The following is a 20,681-nucleotide window of genomic DNA, read 5'->3' as shown; positions in this document are numbered from 1 at the left end:
TTGCAGATGTTTTTCTAGCGTGTGCTTCCCGTGTCGTCCACAGGAGGGCAGAGTCGCCATCACTCAGGTGGCAAACCTGCTGCTGTGCATGTACGCCAAGGAGACGGTGGGCTTCGGGATGCTGAAGGCCAAGGTCAGTCACGAGGAACAAGTCCCACCAGAACAAGACCAGATTCTGACATCATTTGTAATAATGAACCATATTCTGCAGTTTGGAGCCTTTGTTTGGAGCCTTTGTGTTTGTAAATCAAAAGGATTAGAATCATCAGACTCTACATGTACTTACAGTTTAACCTCTTACCCCCGCCTCAACCAAATGCCTTCTGTCCTCTTTGGCTCTAGGCCTGTGTAACACCTCATTTGAAAGCTAAGACCCACCTTTCCTCGTGTTGTTGCTGTGTTGTGTCACCTTTTGTATGTTTTTTTTTTTTTTTTTTTTTTTTTTTTGTCACATTTTTGTTGAATTTTTGTCACATTTTTGTCACATTTTTGTCACATTTTTGTTGAATTTTTTGTCACATTTTTGTCACATTTTTGTCACATTTTTGTCACATTTTGTCACATTTTTGTCACATTTTTGTCACATTTTTGTCACATTTTTGTTACATTTTTGTTAATTATTTGTCACATTTTTGTCACATTTTGTCACATTTTTGTCACATTTTTGTCACATTTTTGTCACATTTTTCTTCTTACATCTCTCTCTTTACATCCTTGTTTTCTTCTCATTTTTTGTGGCTGTTTTGGTGCTTTTTTTTTCCCAAGAAGCTTTTTGATTAGGGTAAAGCCAAACTGGAGAAAATGGGATCCGTTCAGGTGGGAGTTAAGAGGTTAATATCTGAGCTTAGACTGAAAAAAGAATAAAAAAAATGTAAAAACGGCACAATTCAAATGAATCATCTCCAAACCGAATCATCTGCCTTCGTGGAGAAAAGTCCACACTGTGACACTTCGATTTTCTGTAGAGGCCAGGCAACCATATCCAGGTGGGAATCGAACCCGGGACCTTGAAGCACAAGCACAAACCACTGTTTTTGTCTAGTTTTCTCCTTAACGTGTTAGTTTAAACTCTGCCAGAGAAAAAAAACACAAACTCTCTCTTTACGACGTTTATCCTCTGAGATTTATCCAGGAAGTGACTCCAACATGTCTTCTCTCCTTTTTTCTTTCCTTCTTCTCTTGTTTTCTTTCTTTCTATCCTTCTTCCCTTCCTTTATTCTTACCTCCCTTCTTCCTTTCTTTCTGTCCTTCCTTCCTTCCTCCCTTCCCTTTCTGCTGGAGTCGTCTACATCTGGATAAAGACACAGACTCACATGTCTTCCAGTAGGTGTGACTCTGCTGTTCTCCTTGTGTCCAGGCGGAGGCGCTGGTGAAGTACCTGGAGGAGCCTCTGACTCAGGTCGCAGCTTCCTGAAGAGCCCGTGTGTGTCCTGTGTAAATATCAAGTGTTTTCTATGTTAATAAAATGTGTCACAAAACGTTAAAGAGACGGATCGAGTCTTTACAGATAAACATCACGAGACACCTGCGGCACATTTGAAAGCTTTACCCAAATCCTGTAGGCCAGTGTAACGCCTCATTTGAAAGCTAAGACTTACAAAACTAAATGGATCTTTTTCCTCACGTCATCAGATTTTTTTTCAACACTTTTTTTGTCGGGCAGTCGTCTCATTTTTGTCAAATTTTGGTGACTTTTTTTGTCACTTTTTCGTCAAATTTTTCAATTTTTTTCGTCAAATTTTTGTCAAATTCTTATCACTTTTTTCTCAATTTTTTGTCAAATTTTTCTCACGTTTTTGTCAATTTTTTGTCCATTTTTGTCATTTTTTTAAAATATTTTTTGGCACATTTTCGTCCATTTTTTCTCAATTTTTCGTCCATTTTTTCTCACTTTTTTGTCAAATTTGTGTCAATTTTTGTCGTTTTTTAAAATATTTTTTGTCACTTTTTCCTCATTTTTTTCTCACTTTCATCCTTATTTTCGTCTCAGTTTTGTTGCTATTTTCTCACCTTTTTCCCAGAAGCTTTTGGATTGGGGTAAAGCCAAACTGGAGAAAATGTGCTCGGTTCAGGTGGGAGTTAAGGGGTTAAAGATGAAACTGACACTAAACATCATTAAATAAACTACAAAGGTATTTACGTTTGTTTGCCGTAACTTGCTCCTAATTGGTCAGTCCGTGTCACATGGTGGTGCCTTTAATAAATATCCCCAGCCTTAAAGGGATATTTCAGGATTTTTCACACAGGGCCTCATTTCAAAGCTGAGTGTTGTTGATTTCTGAAGATTTTTTTTTTATTTCATTCATGTAGTCTTTATATTTGAAGAGGTTAGCGGTGCTAGGCTAATGCTAGGCTAGTGCATGTCTATGGTAACTATTAGCCTGCATTAGAAACAGTCTGACCCACAGAGCACCTGAGGCAAATCACTGATAACACCAGACTAACCATATACATGAACAATATTTTAAAATAACTTATATTTTAGCAGCTTCCTGGTCGTAGCGACGCCGCGGCGGAGTGATCTGCTCGCCGACCGGATCTACAGTCGTTTGTTTACCTGCGGCCGCATCGCTACACCTGGAATCCACAAAGGAGCTTTTTACACCAGTGTTTTTCAACCACTGAGTTAAAATTTTTAACATTTGCTGCTGGTGGTGCCTCGTGATTTTTTCGATGAAATAAATGTGCCTTTGCTCAAATAAGGTTGAAAAACACTGCTCTACACATCAGATATGGCAACGTTTGGAGCAGTGTTAATTTTGTCGACTAAAATCTTAATTTTAGTCAAAGTGATATTTTTGTGACTAAAATTGGACTAAAACTAAATTAAAAGTTTCTCATGAGACTAAAACTGTGACTAAAATGTCCAGATATTTGAGTCGACTAAAATCAGACTAAATAAAAATGAAAAGGAGAGACTAAAATCATCCAAACTTGTATTGAGCGTCTGAAAGAGCCTCAGATCATGTTTAAAGGATCAGCTCTGAGCTTTGTTCATGTGGAGCAGAAACATGAAGCAGAGGAACAACATTAAATATGATTAGAATCAATATTATCAATGCAAAGTCCAATAAACTAGTCTTAAATTTAGTCAACAAAATTGACATGCAATTTTAGTCGACTAAAACTAGACTAAAATTTAAACATTTTTTGGGACTAAATCTTAACTAAAATTAAATTACATTTTAGTCAAAAGACTAAAACTGAAACTAAAAAAATAAATAAAATAATTAACACTGGTTTGAAGGTTTTTAATGCAGATTTGCAAATTACAAAAATGTGACAAAAAAAATGACAAAAATTTGATAAAAAATGGAGGAAAAAATGACAAATGTGAAGAAAAAAATACAAAAATTTGACAAAAATGTGACTGGATGAAATGGACAAAAAAATGTCAAAAATTGACAAAAAAATTGACGAAAAAATGACAGAAATTTGATACAAAAAAATTACCAAAATGTGATAAAAATTTGACCAAAAAATGACAAAAAAGTTACAAAAATGAGTTGAACACCCAACAAAAAAATGATGGAAAAAAAATCTGATGACGTGAGGAAAAGGATCCTCTCGGTTCAGGCGGGAGTTAAGAGGTTAAACGTGTGTGGTTTATTTAAACCTGTGTGCAGGCTACGAGTTACCATAGACATGCACTAGCCTAGCACTAAACTCTTCAAATATAAGGACTGCATGAATTAAAGAAAAAAGTCCAGAAATCCACTACACTGAATAACTTCGGCACCGCAGCATAAAGAAACTAAACTCATAAAAAGTTGTTTTTTCCCTTTTTCGTCTGTCGTGTTTAAACAATAAAAGACCAAATCTATAATCTTGTGTAAAGTGTGATTCAGCCGACTCTCCCATGATGGGGTGGTGTAATAGTGACGCTGACTCACCCCCTGTGACTCCGCCCACTCTGACTCCGCCCACTCTGTGATGCTGACACAGGTGAGCTTGTGTTTGGTGTTTCACAAACTGAAGTTTAGGTAAAGCTGTTTGACAAGAGGTTCATGTTTTACGCCACGGAATCAGATAAATGTTTTACAATTTATTATTTATTTTTTTTAATTTTTTTTTTTTTTCCTTTATTGATCTCACAACGGAGAAATTCACTTGTTACTGTCGGCTCAAGAAGATCACTCAGACTGAGCAGAACAGTTAAAAAGTATAAAAACGTGGTGTGTCTTATGTACAATAAGTAAAGCAAAAACCTTAGGGGGCAGAAATATAACAATAGGGGAATAATAATAAATAAAAATAGGATAAAAAATGAGAACAGGTCATTTAAGTAGAATATCTAATATCATATTTTGCTGGATTTTTGTCATTTTTTGCTGGATTTGTGTCTTTTTTTGCTGGATTTTTGTCTTTTGTTTTGCTGGATTTTTGCCAATTTTTTGCTGGATTTTTGCCAATTTTTTGTTGGATTTTTGCCAATTTTTTTCAGGATTTTTGTCATTTTTTTGCTGGATTTTTGTCTTTTTTTGCTGGATTTTTGCCCATTTTTTTGCTGGATTTTTGCCAATTTTTTGTTGGATTTTTGCCCATTTTTTTCTGGATTTTTGTCTTTTTTTTTGCCGGATTTTTGTCTTTTTTTTGCTGGATTTTTGTAATTTTTTGCTGTATTTTTGTCCATTTTTTGCTGGATTTTTGTCAATTTTTTTGCTGGATTTTTGTCACTTTTTTGCTGGATTTTTGTCACTTTTTTGCTGGATTTTTGTCCATTTTTTTGCTGGATTTTTGTCTTTTTTTTGCTGGATTTTTTTCTTTTTTTGTTTTGCTGGATTTTAGTCTTTTTTTTGCTGGATTTTTGTCTTTTTTTTGCTGGATTTTTGTCACTTTTTTGCTGGATTTTTGTCTTTTTTTCGCTGGATTTTTGTCACTTTTTTGCTGGATTTTTGTCACTTTTTCGCTGGATTTTTGTCATTTTTTTGATGGATTTTTGTCTTTTTTTCGCTGGATTTTTGTCTTTTTTTTGATGGATTTTTGTCTTTTTTTGATGGATTTTTGTCTTTTTTTTGCTGGATTTTTGTCACTTTTTTGCTGGATTTTTGTCTTTTTTTTGCTGGATTTTTTGTCAAAATGTCGTTGAAAATGTGACTGAAAACACAAAAACACAGAGACGAGAAAGTGACAAAAACACAAGAAAAAAGTGACTAAACAGCGAGAATAAAACGATGAGAAAACGGGAAAAAACGACCAAAACATAACCAAAAAATAAAAAAAAAACTATAAAAACATTAGCCTGTGTCTCATTGTTGTTGCTATTGTGAAGCAGTTTTCAGATTTGGGTAAAGCCGAACAGTTAACAACGCGCTCGGCTCAGGCGGGGGTTAAGAGGTGAACGTGTCGGCTCACTTTGTGCCACATCACCTGCCGCACGGAACCTACGTCACCGCGCTCCCCTTCGACCGACGGCGGAGCGGGCCAATCAGAGCGCCCGCTGGGACAGGTGTCGCGCTGCCATTGACCAGTAGGAACAATGCGGTGGGCGGGACTTGGAGATGAAGGAAGAAGCTGCTCCGTCGTCTTCGTTCGTGTCGTCTTCGCTCCCGTAGGAAAAAACCTCAAACTTTCTTTCTCCCGCGATCTCCGTGAACCGACGCAGAGCGACGCAGAGCGAGGCGCCATGACGGGCCGCGAGGAGGAGTACGACTACCTGTTCAAAGGTGAGCGCGAGCGGGGGAGGGGCGGGGGGGCAGGTGGCTGTTAGCTCCGGAAGCTAGGTGAGCTAGGTGAGCTAGGTAATGCTAAAGGCCGGTCCCAGGGATAAGTTCAGACCGAATACTCACGGTCTGGGGGAAATACTCCAGGAACAAGGAGCTTCAACCTCTTAACCCCCGCCTGAACCGAGAGCATTTCCTCCAGTTTGGCTTTACCCCAATCTGGAAAAAAGGTGTGAAAATAGAGACAGAACTGAGACGAAAACAATGATGGAAATGTGACAAAAAAGGGATGAAAAATTGATGAGAAAGTGGAAAAAATGTCACAAGAAATGGACAAAATATGGAATAAAAAAATTTAAAAAAATGTGACAAAAAATGGAAAAAATTGATAAAAAATGGACGAAAAAAATACAAAAAAATGACAAAAAATGGACAAAAAAATGACAAAAAATGGACAATAAAATACAAAAAAATGACAAAAAATTGACAAAAAAATGACCAAAAAAATGACAAAAACGTGACAAAATAATGACAAAACATTGGTAAAAAATGGACAAAAAAATACAAAAGAAATGACAAAAATGTGATGAAAATTTGACAAAAAATGACAAAGTTACATAAATGAGTTGAATACCCAACAAAAAAAATTATGCAAAAAAATCTGATGACGTGAGGGAAAAGATCCTCTCGGTTCAGGCGGGAGTTAAGAGGTTAAACGTGTGTGTAGTTCATTTAAACATGTGTGTAGTTCATTTAAACATGTGTGTAGTTCATTTAAACATGTGTGTAGTTCATGTAAACGTGTGTGTAGTTCATTTAAACATGTGTAGTTCATTTAAACATGTGTGTAGTTCATTTAAACATGTGTGTAGTTCATTTAAACATGTGTGTAGTTCATTTAAACATGTGTGTAGTTCATGTAAACGTGTGTGTAGTTCATGTAAACATGTGTAGTTCATTTAAACATGTGTGTAGTTCATTTAAACATGTGTGTAGTTCATTTAAACATGTGTGTAGTTCATTTAAACATGTGTGTAGTTCACTTAAACATGTGTGTAGTTCAGTTAAACGTGTGTGTAGTTCAGTTAAACATGTAAACATGTGTAGTTGAAACTCTGAGTGACAGAAACGAGTTCAGGATCGGCCTGAACGAACTCCGGCCAAAAACCGGTCCTTTGAGTCGAGACAATGACTCGGCTTTAGTCAGAGGAGGGAAGAGCGGCACAAATATGTACTCGAGTAACAGTAACGATACTCTGAAACAGCTGTGAGGAGTACTGAGCCCGAGTACTGAGCCCGAGTACTGAGCCCGAGTACCTGAGCCCGAGTACTGAGCCCGAGTACTGAGCCCGAGTCCTGAGCCCGAGTACCGAGCCCGAGTACTGAGCCCGAGTACCGAGCCCGAGTACCGAGCCCGAGTACCGAGCCCGAGTACCGAGCCCGAGTACCGAGCCCGAGTACCGAGCCCGAGTACCGAGCCCGAGTACCGAGCCCGAGTACCGAGCCCGAGTACCGAGCCCGAGTACCGAGCCCGAGTACCGAGCCCGAGTACCGAGCCCGAGTACCGAGCCCGAGTACCGAGCCCGAGTACCGAGCGCGAGTACCGAGCGCGAGTACCGAGCGCGAGTACCGAGCCCGAGTACCGAGCGCGAGTACCGAGCCCGAGTACCGAGCGCGAGTACCGAGCCCGAGTACCGAGCCCGAGTACCGAGCGCGAGTACCGAGCGCGAGTACCGAGCCCGAGTACCGAGCCCGAGTACCGAGCCCGAGTACCGAGCCCCAGTACCGAGCCCGAGTACCGAGCCCGAGTACCGAGCCCGAGTACCGAGCCCGAGTACCGAGCGCGAGTACCGAGCCCGAGTACCGAGCGCGAGTACCGAGCGCGAGTACCGAGCGCGAGTACCGAGCCCGAGTACCGAGCCCGAGTACCGAGCCCGAGTACCGAGCCCGAGTACCGAGCCCGAGTACCGAGCCCGAGTACCGAGCCCGAGTACCGAGCCCGAGTACTGAGCCCGAGTACTGAGCCCGAGTACTGTGAGTACCTGTGAAACAAACTTAAAACCATGTCATGAAAATACAGAGAAAGTAAATAATGAAAGTAAATGTGACGAAGGTCAGACTCTGTAATTCAGCTGAAACTGTGAAACTGATCTGACATAAACTCATCACAGGCAAACGGACACGTGTTATAATTCAGACGATTCTGTCTCTCAGTTCATTTTTACAAACTGAGCCATAATCCTCAAACAGAACAAACATCTCCCTCTGCGAGTAATGAGTTTGTATCATATCTTAGTTTCATATTTTAATGAAAATATAATTTTATCAAAATGAAGCATTTGCCGCTTAAAGAATAGTTTTAACTCAAATAACAAAATTTTTATTATCAGTATTTATTGAAACAGGGACAGTGTGCAGAACATCAGTCTTTACAAGAGGAGGTGTTTGTACCAGATTTAGCTTTTTCCATCCGCAGTCCCTGGACTCCGTTATTGTTTTACTCAAGTAGAAGTAATAATACTGTTGGTTAAACCTGAGTAACCGAGTAACCGAGTAACTGAGTAACTGAGACTGGTTTTAGTCCAGTCGATGTGTTTTTGTGTTTTTGTGGCCGACATCCACAGTGTAAGAAAAGTTTCTGATTAAACAGAAGCGAGTACTCAGTTACTGCACATGTACTCGCTCGGTGGCGCAGTGGTTAGCGCTCACGCCTCACAGCGAGAAGGTCCCGGGTTCGATTCCCACCTGGACGTGTGGAGTTTGCATGTTCTCCCCGTGTCTGCGTAGGTTTCCTCCGGGTTCTCCTACCACTAAAAACATGTACAATAGATTCCCCTGAAAGAGAGATTCTTTATCTCAGTGGGACAAACCTGGTTAAGCAAAGGTCAATAAAAAAAGGTTCTTCTTCGAGAGGAGCGTCTCATGATCAAAGGTCCCGCCTCCTGAAGGGCACACTGTCGTTGTGTCCTTGGGCCAGACACTTCCCTCCTGTCCAGATGTGCAGGTGACTGTGCAGATGTGCAGGTGACTGTGCAGATGTGCAGGTGACTGTGCAGATGTGCAGGTGACTGTGCAGATGTGCAGGTGCAGCAGCAGATCATTCATGATTCTAGATTTCATGACACCGTACGACACTTTAGACACTTTTTGCTAAAACCTGGTTATTATATTTTTTCTTGATGTGAATATATTGATTATATTAACATGTCCCCCCCCCTCAGTGATGCTGATCGGAGACTCGTTATATCTGATTTGTACCCATTAGGGCTGCACAATATATCGCGAAAAATATCGTATCGCGATATTAGCTGATTCGATATCCGTATCGCGAGAAGCCACAATATATGGCAACATCACCAGAGCCTCATCTGACTGAGATCCACCCAACTCAAACTCATGCTTTGAAGTCATGTGTAAAAGTTCAGTTTTAATTTAACATTTACCAGCTTTGTTCAATTGTACCCTTGTTTTGGTCCTGATTGTTTTTTTTTTAAGTCTTCTTTTGACACAATTTGCTGAAAACAATGGAACATAGTGTGTTTGGTGAAATATCGCAATAATATCGTTATCGCGATATTTCACAGCCGTATCGCATATCGCAAGTCACTTCAATATCGTGCAGCCCTAGTACCCATGTGTATTGATGTATTGCAGGGGTAAAAACACCCCCTGGGCCGAAGTAAAGAACCATTTTTCAGCAAATGCCACTGCTTTACATCAGCGGGTCCAAAGTTCAGGGCTTTGGATCCACCATTACCCTCCAGCACCCAAATAAAACTGTAATGTGCCATATATCGTAGAAAATATAGTATTTTTCACGCAAGTTTTGGTTGAACAAGGAGTAGATTTCCCTTTAAGACTGAAATTATGATCAAAACAACCCGATAACATTCATTTTTACAGACACAGTGAGTGTTTCTGTGCAGTTTCAGATGGAAAATATTGAATAAAAGTTCCCTTTAGACTCATGACCCTCTGAAAATGGTTCCATGACCCACTTTTGGGTCCCGACCCCCCAGTAGAGAATCACTGTTAAACTGTTAAACTGTGAAAATCCTGCTTGGTCAGATATAATATTAAACTTTAACATTATATCTGACCAAGCGGGATTTTCTGACAGGACATTTTTAAAATACTGACACTATTTCTCGCATTTTAAGACTTTAACATGATGTATTGATTATGTTACCGTGTGCCCCCCCCTCAGTGGTGCTGATCGGAGACTCCGGCGTGGGGAAGAGCAACCTGCTGTCGCGCTTCACCAGGAACGAGTTCAGCCTGGAGAGCAAGAGCACCATCGGGGTGGAGTTCGCCACGCGCAGCATCCAGGTGGAGGGCAAGACGGTGAAGGCGCAGATCTGGGACACGGCGGGACAGGAGCGGTACCGGGCCATCACCTCGGCGTGAGTGCAGCCCCGCCCACACTCTGTCACCGCAGCCCCGCCCACACTCTGTCACCGCAGCCCCGCCCACACTCTGTCACCGCAGCCCCGCCCACACTCTGTCACCGCAGCCCCGCCCACACTCTGTCACCGCAGCCCCGCCCACACTCTGTCACCGCAGCCCCGCCCACACTCTGTCACCGCAGCCCCGCCCACACTCTGTCACCGCAGCCCCGCCCACACTCTGTCACCGCAGCCCCGCCCACACTCTGTCACCGCAGCCCCGCCCACACTCTGTCACCGCAGCCCCGCCCACACTCTGTCACCGCAGCCCCGCCCACACTCTGTCACCGCAGCCCCGCCCACACTCTGTCACCGCAGCCCCGCCCACACTCTGTCACCGCAGCCCCGCCCACACTCTGTCACCGCAGCCCCGCCCACACTCTGTCACCGCAGCCCCGCCCACACTCTGTCACCACAGCCCCGCCCACACTCTGTCACCGCGGCCCCGCCCACACTCTGTCACCGCAGCCCCGCCCACACTCTGTCACCACAGCCCCGCCCACACTCTGTCACCGCAGCCCCGCCCACACTCTGTCACCGCAGCCCCGCCCACACTCTGTCACCGCAGCCCCGCCCACACTCTGTCACCACAGCCCCGCCCACACTCTGTCACCGCGGCCCCGCCCACACTCTGTCACCGCAGCCCCGCCCACACTCTGTCACCACAGCCCCGCCCACACTCTGTCACCGCAGCCCCGCCCACACTCTGTCACCGCAGCCCCGCCCACACTCTGTCACCGCAGCCCCGCCCACACTCTGTCACCACAGCCCCGCCCACACTCTGTCACCGCAGCCCCGCCCACACTCTGTCACCACAGCCCCGCCCACACTCTGTCACCGCAGCCCCGCCCACACTCTGTCACCGCAGCCCCGCCCACACTCTGTCACCGCAGCCCCGCCCACACTCTGTCACCGCGGCCCCGCCCACACTCTGTCACCGCAGCCCCGCCCACACACTCTGTCACCGCAGCCCCGCCCACACTCTGTCACCGCAGCCCCGCCCCCACTCTGTCACCGCAGCCCCGCCCACACTCTGTCACCGCCCACACTCTGTCACCGCAGCCCCGCCCACACTCTGTCACCGCAGCCCCGCCCACACTCTGTCACCGCAGCCCCGCCCACACACTCTGTCACCGCAGCCCCGCCCACACTCTGTCACCGCAGCCCCGCCCACACTCTGTCACCGCAGCCCCGCCCACACTCTGTCACCGCAGCCCCGCCCACACTCTGTCACCACGGCCCCGCCCACACTCTGTCACCGCAGCCCCGCCCACACTCTGTCACCGCAGCCCCGCCCACACTCTGTCACCCCCGCCCACACTCTGTCACCGCAGCCCCGCCCACACTCTGTCACCGCAGCCCCGCCCACACTCTGTCACCGCAGCCCCGCCCACACTCTGTCACCGCAGCCCCGCCCACACTCTGTCACCGCAGCCCCGCCCACACTCTGTCACCGCAGCCCCGCCCACACTCTGTCACCGCAGCAACGCCCACACTCTGTCACCGCAGCCCCGCCCACACTCTGTCACCGCAGCCCCGCCCACACTCTGTCACCGCAGCCCCGCCCACACTCTGTCACCGCAGCCCCGCCCACACTCTGTCACCGCAGCCCCGCCCACACTCTGTCACCCCCGCCCACACTCTGTCACCGCAGCCCCGCCCACACTCTGTCACCGCAGCCCCGCCCACACTCTGTCACCGCAGCCCCGCCCACACTCTGTCACCGCAGCCCCGCCCACACTCTGTCACCGCAGCCCCGCCCACACTCTGTCACCGCAGCAACGCCCACACTCTGTCACCGCAGCCCCGCCCACACTCTGTCACCGCAGCCCCGCCCACACTCTGTCACCGCAGCCCCGCCCACACTCTGTCACCGCAGCCCCGCCCACACTCTGTCACCGCAGCCCCGCCCACACTCTGTCACCGCAGCCCCGCCCACACTCTGTCACCACAGCCCCGCCCACACTCTGTCACCGCAGCCCCGCCCACACTCTGTCACCGCAGCCCCGCCCACACTCTGTCACCACAGCCCCGCCCACACTCTGTCACCGCAGCCCCGCCCACACTCTGTCACCGCAGCCCCGCCCACACTCTGTCACCGCAGCCCCGCCCACACTCTGTCACCACAGCCCCGCCCACACTCTGTCACCGCAGCCCCGCCCACACTCTGTCACCGCAGCCCCGCCCACACTCTGTCACCACAGCCCCGCCCACACTCTGTCACCGCAGCCCCGCCCACACTCTGTCACCGCAGCCCCGCCCACACTCTGTCACCGCAGCCCCGCCCACACTCTGTCACCACAGCCCCGCCCACACTCTGTCACCGCAGCCCCGCCCACACTCTGTCACCGCAGCCCCGCCCACACTCTGTCACCGCAGCCGCAGCGTGTTCGGTTTCCCGACACAGCGCTTCTTATCAATACAGCGCTAAAGGCAGGAGGAAAAACCACGTGTTTCTTTGATGCATTATAGTAGTAGTTTTGTAAAGACAGTGAAGAGGAGGAGATTTACGGACAGGAAAACGTTTGAAACAATGGGCTGGACCAACAGCGCAGACAGAGCCTCCAGATCAGGGGTCACAGACCTTATTTCAGCTGAGGGCGACTGTAAGAGCATTAAGTTGTTCGAGGACGACCAGTTAAAAACAAATCCTAAAGACTTAAACACTGTTCACTTATAGGATATTGACCCCATATTATATTAAAATAGTCACAAGAACCGAAATAACTGTAATTTTAAGAATTAGATTCAAGAAAATGAAGTGTTTACACTTTAGAAAAAGTCCAAGGGCCACTGGACACGCCCCAAAGGGCCCCTGGGGGCCCCCGGGCACCACGTTGGTGACCCCTGCTCCAGAACGACGATGTAAGAGCTGATTAATCAACAGGAATCTTGGGGCTTTTCGATGTTTTAAGTCGTTCACACATTTAGTGGCTCCGCCCACACAGCCCAGTGACAGCGGGACTGAAGGCGGAGTCTACTCTGAGCAGGGGCGAATCCGAGTATACAGGGGCCGGGGCATTACAGGGGAACCACTGACAGAGAACTGCCAGAAACTAACACAAATAAAAATATTATTTTATGTTTATGTTTCAGACTGCAGGAAAAGCAGCTCATGTTTAAAATACTATATTTCATATTTTTTAAGTCGCCCCCCCCAGGATAGGTTTGCCTGAGTCCTCCTAGGAACGCCCCCACCTCCTGGAGACGCCTCCGAGCTTCCGTAAACATACATGTCCCGTAAACACACATGTCCCGTAAACACACATGTCCCGTAAACATACATGTCCCGTAAACACACGTCCCGTAAACACACATGTCCTGTAAACACACATGTCCCGTAAACACACATGTCCCGTAAACACACATGTCCCGTAAACACACATGTCCCGTAAACACACATGTCCTGTAAACACACATGTCCCGTAAACACACATGTCCCGTAAACACACATGTCCCGTAAACACACGTCCCGTAAACACACATGTCCTGTAAACACACATGTCCCGTAAACACACATGTCCCGTAAACACACATGTCCCGTAAACACACATGTCCCGTAAACACACATGTCCTGTAAACACACATGTCCCGTAAACACACATGTCCCGTAAACACACATGTCCCATAAACACACATGTCCCGTAAACACACATGTCCCGTAAACACACATGTCCCGTAAACACATGTCCCGTAAACACACGTGTCCCGTAAACACACATGTCCCGTAAACATGTCCCGTAAACACACGTGTCCCGTAAACACACATGTTCCGTAAACTTGTCCCGTAAACACACATGTCCCGTAAACACACATGTCCCGTAAACACACATGTCCTGTAAACACACATGTTCCGTAAACTTGTCCTGTAAACACACATGTCCCGTAAACTTGTCCCGTAAACACACATGTCCCGTAAACACACATGTCCCGTAAACACACATGTCCCGTAAACACACATGTCCCGTAAACACACATGTCCCGTAAACACACGTCCCGTAAACACACGTCCCGTAAACACACATGTCCCGTAAACACACATGTCCCGTAAACACACGTCCCGTAAACACACATGTCCCGTAAACACACGTCCCGTAAACACACATGTCCCGTAAACACACATGTCCCGTAAACACAGATGTCCCGTAAACACACGTGTCCCGTAAACACACGTGTCCCGTAAACACACGTGTCCCGTAAACACACATGTCCTGTAAACACACATGTCCTGTAAACACACATGTCCCGTAAACACACATGTCCCGTAAACACACATGTCCCGTAAACACACATGTCCTGTAAACACACATGTCCCGTAAACACACATGTCCCGTAAACACACATGTCCTGTAAACACACATGTCCCGTAAACACACATGTCCCGTAAACACACATGTCCCGTAAACACACATGTCCCGTAGCGTGTTAACGTGCCGTGTGGCTGCAGGTACTACCGCGGGGCAGTGGGGGCGCTGTTGGTCTACGACATCGCCAAACACCTGACGTACGAGAACGCGGAGCGCTGGCTGAAGGAGCTGAAGGACCACGCGGACGACAACATCGTCATCATGTTAGTGGGAAACAAGAGCGACCTGAGGCACCTGCGCGCCGTGCCCTCCGACCAGGCCCGGGACTTCTCAGGTGACTCCGCCCACTCAGGCCGGCACGCTTTACCCAAATCTAACGCACGACACACTGATGTTCTCACGTCTCTGACCTGATGTTCTCACGTCTCTGACCTGATGTTCTCACGTCTCTGACCTGATGTTCTCACGTCTCTGACCTGATGTTCTCACGTCTCTGACCTGATGTTCTCACGACTCAGACCTGATGTTCTCACGTCTCTGACCTGATGTTCTCACGTCTCTGACCTGATGTTCTCACGTCTCTGACCTGATGTTCTCACGTCTCAGACCTGATGTTCTCACGTCTCTGACCTGATGTTCTCACGACTCAGACCTGATGTTCTCACGTCTCTGACCTGATGTTCTCACGTCTCAGACCTGATGTTCTCACGTCTCTGACCTTATGTTCTCACGACACACTGATGTTCTCACGTCTCTGACCTGATGTTCTCACGTCTCAGACCTGATGTTCTCACGTCTCTGACCTTATGTTCTCACGTCTCTGACCTGATGTTTTCACGTCTCTTAGTATTTCTTTAATTTGACGTTTCTGTTTCGTTCCCAGAGAAGAACGGTCTGTCCTTCCTGGAGACGTCGGCTCTGGACTCGTCTAACGTGGAGCTGGCGTTTCAGACCATCCTCACAGGTGATGGCAGCACCGGCCACTAGAGGGCAGCACGGGGCACTAGAGGGCAGCACACGGCCACTAGAGGGCAGCACCGGCCACTAGAGGGCAGCACACGGGCACTAGAGGGCAGCACACGGCCACTAGAGGTCAGCACACGGGCACTAGAGGGCAGCACCGGCCACTAGAGGGCAGCACACGGGCACTAGAGGTCAGCACACGGCCACTAGAGGGCAGCACACGGGCACTAGAGGGCAGCACACGGCCACTAGAGGGCAGCACACGGGCACTAGAGGGCAGCACACGGGCACTAGAGGGCAGCACACGGGCACTAGAGGGCAGCACACGGCCACTAGAGGGCAGCACACGGCCACTAGAGGTCAGCACACGGCCACTAGAGGGCAGCACACGGGCACTAGAGGGCAGCACACGGGCACTAGAGGGCAGCACACGGGCACTAGAGGGCAGCACACGGCCACTAGAGGTCAGCACACGGGCACTAGAGGGCAGCACCGGGCCACTAGAGGGCAGCACCGGGCCACTAGAGGGCAGCACACGGGCACTAGAGGGCAGCGCACGGGCACTAGAGGGCAGCACCGGGCACTAGAGGGCAGCACACGGGCACTAGAGGGCAGCACACGGCCACTAGAGGGCAGCACAGGGCACTAGAGGGCAGCACACGGGCACTAGAGGGCAGCACACGGCCACTAGAGGGCAGCACCGGGCACTAGAGGGCAGCACCGGGCACTAGAGGGCAGCACACGGGCACTAGAGGGCAGCACACGGCCACTAGAGGGCAGCACACGGGCACTAGAGGGCAGCACCGGGCACTAGAGGGCAGCACACGGCCACTAGAGGGCAGCATCGGCCACTAGAGGGCAGCACACGGGCACTAGAGGGCAGCACACGGGCACTAGAGGGCAGCACACGGGCACTAGAGGGCAGCACACGGGCACTAGAGGGCAGCACACGGCCACTAGAGGGCAGCACACGGCCACTAGAGGGCAGCACACGGGCACTAGAGGGCAGCACACGGGCACTAGAGGGCAGCACACGGGCACTAGAGGGCAGCACACGGCCACTAGAGGGCAGCACGGGCCACTAGAGGGCAGCACACGGGCACTAGAGGGCAGCACACGGGCACTAGAGGGCAGCACACGGGCACTAGAGGGCAGCACACGGGCACTAGAGGGCAGCACACGGGCACTAGAGGGCAGCACACGGGCACTAGAGGGCACTAGAGGGCACTAGAGGGCAGCACACGGGCACTAGAGGGCAGCACACGGCCACTAGGGGGCAGCACACGGCACTAGGGGGCAGCACACGGCCACTAGAGGGCAGCACACGGCCACTAGAGGGCAGCACACGGGCACTAGAGGGCAGCACACGGCCACTAGAGGGCAGCACACGGGCACTAGGGGGCAGCACACGGCACTAGGGGGCAGCACACGGCACTAGGGGGCAGCACACGGGCACTAGAGGGCAGCACACGGCCACCAGGGGGCAGCACACGGGCACCAGAGGGCAGCACACGGGCACTAGAGGGCAGCACACGGGCACTAGAGGGCAGCACCGGCCACTAGAGGGCAGCACCGGGCACTAGAGGGCAGCACACAGGCACTAGAGGGCAGAACACGGCCCCTAGAGGGCAGCATCGGGCACTAGAGGGCAGCACACGGGCACTAGAGGGCAGCACACGGGCACTAGAGGGCAGCACAGGGGCACTAGAGGGCAGCACACGGGCACTAGAGGGCAGCACACGGGCACTAGAGGGCAGCACAGGGGCACTAGAGGGCAGCACACGGCTATAAGAGGGAAGCACACGGACACTGGAGGGCAGCACCGGGCACTGGAGGGCAGCACACGGGCACTAGAGGGCAGCACACGGCCACTAGAGGGCAGCACCGGGCACTAGAGGGCAGCACACGGGCACTAGAGGGCAGCACACGGGCACTAGAGGGAAGCACCGGGTACTAGAGGGAAGCACCGGGCACTAGAGGGCAGCACACGGGCACTAGAGGGCAGCACACGGCACTAGAGGGCAGCACACGGCCACTAGAGGGCAGCACACGGGCACTAGAGGGCAGCACACGGGCACTAGAGGGAAGCACCGGGTACTAGAGGGAAGCACCGGGCACTAGAGGGCAGCACACGGGCACTAGAGGGCAGCACACGGCACTAGAGGGCAGCACACGGCCACTAGAGGGCAGCACACGGGCACTAGAGGGCAGCACACGGCCACTAGAGGGCAGCACACGGCCACTAGAGGGCAGCACACGGCCACTAGAGGGCAGCACACGGACACTAGAGGGCAGCACACGGCCACTAGAGGGCAGCACACGGCCACTAGAGGGCAGCACACGGGCACTAGAGGGCAGCACACGGGCACTAGAGGGCAGCACCGGGCACTAGAGGGCAGCACCGGGCCACTAGAGGGCAGCACCGGGCCACTAGAGGGCAGCACCGGGCCACTAGAGGGCAGCACACGGGCACTAGAGGGCAGCGCACGGGCACTAGAGGGCAGCACCGGCCACTAGAGGGCAGCACCGGGCACTAGAGGGCAGCACCGGGCACTAGAGGGCAGCACCGGGCACTAGAGGGCAGCACCGGGCACTAGAGGGCAGCACACGGGCACTAGAGGGCAGCACAGGGGCACTAGAGGGCAGCACCGGGCACTAGAGGGCAGCACACGGGCACTAGAGGGCAGCACACGGGCACTAGAGGGCAGCACACGGCCACTAGAGGGCAGCACACGGCCACTAGAGGGCAGCACACGGGCACTAGAGGGCAGCACCGGGCACTAGAGGTCAGCACACGGGCACTAGAGGGCAGCACACGGGCACTAGGGGGCAGCACCGGGCACTAGAGGGCAGCACACGGGCACAAGAGGGCAGCACACGGCCACTAGAGGGCAGCACACGGGCACAAGAGGGCAGCACACGGGCACTAGAGGGCAGCACACGGGCACTAGAGGGCAGCACACGGCCACTAGAGGGCAGCACACGGGCACAAGAGGGCAGCACACGGGCACTAGAGGGCAGCACACGGGCACTAGAGGGCAGCACCGGGCACTAGAGGTCAGCACACGGGCACTAGAGGGCAGCACACGGGCACTAGAGGGCAGCACACGGGCACTAGAGGTCAGCACACGGGCACTAGAGGGCAGCACACGGGCACTAGAGGGCAGCACACGGGCACTAGAGGGCAGCACCGGGCACTAGAGGTCAGCACACGGGCACTAGAGGGCAGCACGGGGCACTAGAGGGCAGCACACGGGCACTAGAGGGCAGCACACGGGCACTAGAGGGCAGCACATGGGCACTAGGGGGCAGCACCGGGCACTAGAGGGCAGCACACGGGCACTAGAGGGCAGCACACGGGCACTAGAGGGCAGCACACGAGCACTAGAGGGCAGCACACGGCCACTAGAGGGCAGCACACGGCCACTAGAGGGCAGCACACGGGCACTAGAGGGCAGCACACGGACACTAGAGGGCAGCACACGGCCACAGGAGGGCAGCACACGGCCACTAGAGGGCAGCACACGGCCACAGGAGGGCAGCACACGGGGCACTAGAGGGCAGCACACGGGCACTAGAGGGCAGCACGGGGCACTAGAGGGCAGCACACGGGCACTAGAGGGCAGCACACGGCCACAGGAGGGCAGCACACGGGGCACTAGAGGGCAGCACCGGGCACTAGAGGGCAGCACACGGGCACTAGAGGGCAGCACGGGGCACTAGAGGGCAGCACACGGGCACTAGAGGGCAGCACACGGCCACAGGAGGGCAGCACACGGGGCACTAGAGGGCAGCACCGGGCACTAGAGGGCAGCACACGGGCACTAGAGGGCAGCACACGGCCACTAGAGGTCAGCACACGGGCACTAGAGGGCAGCACCGGCCACTAGAGGGCAGCACACGGGCACTAGGGGGCAGCACCGGCCACTAGGGGGCAGCACCAGGCACTAGAGGGCAGCACACGGGCACTAGAGGGCAGCACACGGCCACTAGAGGGCAGCACACGGCCACTAGAGGGCAGCACACGGCACTAGAGGGCAGCACACGGGCACTAGAGGGCAGCACACGGGCACTAGAGGGCAGCACACGGGCACTAGAGGGCAGCACACGGCCACTAGAGGGCAGCACACGGCCACTAGAGGGCAGCACACGGCCACTAGAGGGCAGCACACGGCCACTAGAGGGCAGCACACGGGCACTAGACTATTATTCTGGGGAATAGGGCGGGACTTGAAGGGCAGGAACACAAATTTTGCTCAGTTGTATGTGTACTTTGACCGTAGTACTGACTGCAGTACTGTGAGTACTTTGACTGTAGTACTGACTGCAGTACTGTGAGTACTTTGACTGTAGTACTGACTGCAGTACTGTGAGTACTTTGACTGTAGTACTGACTGCAGTACTGTGAGTACTTTGACTGTAGTACTGACTGCAGTACTGTGTATTTGCAGCGATATACCAGATCGTGTCTCAGAGACAGATGTCCGGACGCAGCGACGCCGACTTCGCTCCCGCCTCTAACGTGGTGCCGATCTCTGTGGAGCCGACCCAGACCGCGGGCAAGGGCTCCTGCTGCCAGCAACACTGACCCGCCCGACCCAGACCGCGGGCAAGGGCTCCTGCTGCCAGCAACACTGACCCGCCCGACCCAGACCGCGGGCAAGGGCTCCTGCTGCCAGCAACACTGACCCGCCCGACCCAACCCTCCCCCAGCACGCCCACAGATCAGGTTAAACTGATCAGAACCAGAGGAAAACTCAGAGGAAACAAAAGTCCAGGTTTTCCTCCTGAAGACGAGACGCTGCAGGAAACTCTGGAAACTCCGAGGTTTTTATGGAGATTTGTGTCGAGTTCCTCCTGAACGTTTTTAAGTAAAAACTCTTTTTATGATGTTTTTTCTCTGACGTTTTGAGCCGGAGATTCACAGTTACAGTTTGGAAGTTTAGAAAATGTTGTGAAAGTTTGGAAAAAATGTGGAAATTATTATTTTTGGAAGAGTTTCGGAAAATGTTGCAAAATTTTTAGAACACTTTTAAATTTTTTTGAAATATTTTGATTATCTTGGAAAACTTTGGAAACGTCTGGAAAATGTTAGAAAGGTTTTTTGTTTTTTTTTACATTTTGGAACAGTTTGGAAAATATTTGAAAAGTTTAAATCAAAACAAATTAAAAATAAATATATTTTCACTTTTTGAAAAAAGAATGTATATATATATATATTTTTACTTTTGTAACATTTTTTGAAAAAAATTGGGAAAGTTAGCGTTTTTTATTTATAAGTCTTGGAACACTTTGGATATGCC

The 20,681-nt window shown here is 50.6% G+C and overlaps 2 protein-coding genes across 2 annotated transcripts in view; both read left to right on the top strand.

The window, feature by feature from the left end:
* Positions 1-1,477, top strand: part of lamtor2 (late endosomal/lysosomal adaptor, MAPK and MTOR activator 2) — a gene marked incomplete at its 5' end in the record, with an annotated part of 1,937 nt that extends 460 nt beyond the window's left edge. The window contains 2 exons of the mRNA XM_079569444.1: positions 7-133; positions 1,358-1,477. Of these exons, the coding sequence (XP_079425570.1) occupies positions 7-133; positions 1,358-1,414 (184 nt within the window). The 3' untranslated portion in view covers positions 1,415-1,477. The remainder of the gene's footprint in view (positions 1-6; positions 134-1,357) is intronic.
* A 3,777-nt stretch (positions 1,478-5,254) lies between these two features.
* LOC306972906 (ras-related protein Rab-11A-like) lies at positions 5,255-20,103 on the top strand. The gene is made up of 6 exons (XM_079569612.1): positions 5,255-5,666; positions 9,871-10,066; positions 14,556-14,749; positions 15,299-15,379; positions 19,830-19,979; positions 20,080-20,103. Exons 1-5 carry the CDS (start codon positions 5,480-5,482, stop codon positions 19,964-19,966), a joined length of 795 nt encoding a protein of 264 aa, XP_079425738.1. The 5' UTR covers positions 5,255-5,479; the 3' UTR covers positions 19,967-19,979; positions 20,080-20,103.
* Positions 20,104-20,681: the final 578 nt, after the last annotated feature.

This window comes from Gobius niger (genome assembly GCF_951799975.1).
Source record: "Gobius niger genome assembly, chromosome: 13".
NCBI classification, from domain to species: Eukaryota; Metazoa; Chordata; class Actinopteri; order Gobiiformes; family Gobiidae; genus Gobius; species Gobius niger.
The sequence above is the reverse complement of the archived record's forward strand: the minus strand, read 5'-3'. Positions and strand labels throughout refer to the sequence as shown.

What these genes read in the sequence shown, in the direction of transcription:
- LOC306972906 (XM_079569612.1), top strand. Translation starts at nt 5,480, where the DNA reads ATGCGGTGGGCGGGACTTGGAGATGAAGGAAGAAGCTGCTCCGTCGTC. An exon ending in GTACGACTACCTGTTCAAAG is followed by an intron (nt 5,667 to 9,870) that starts GTGAGCGCGAGC and finishes CCCCCCCCTCAG; the next exon opens with TGGTGCTGATCGGAGACTCC. An exon ending in TACCGGGCCATCACCTCGGC is followed by an intron (nt 10,067 to 14,555) that starts GTGAGTGCAGCC and finishes GTGTGGCTGCAG; the next exon opens with GTACTACCGCGGGGCAGTGG.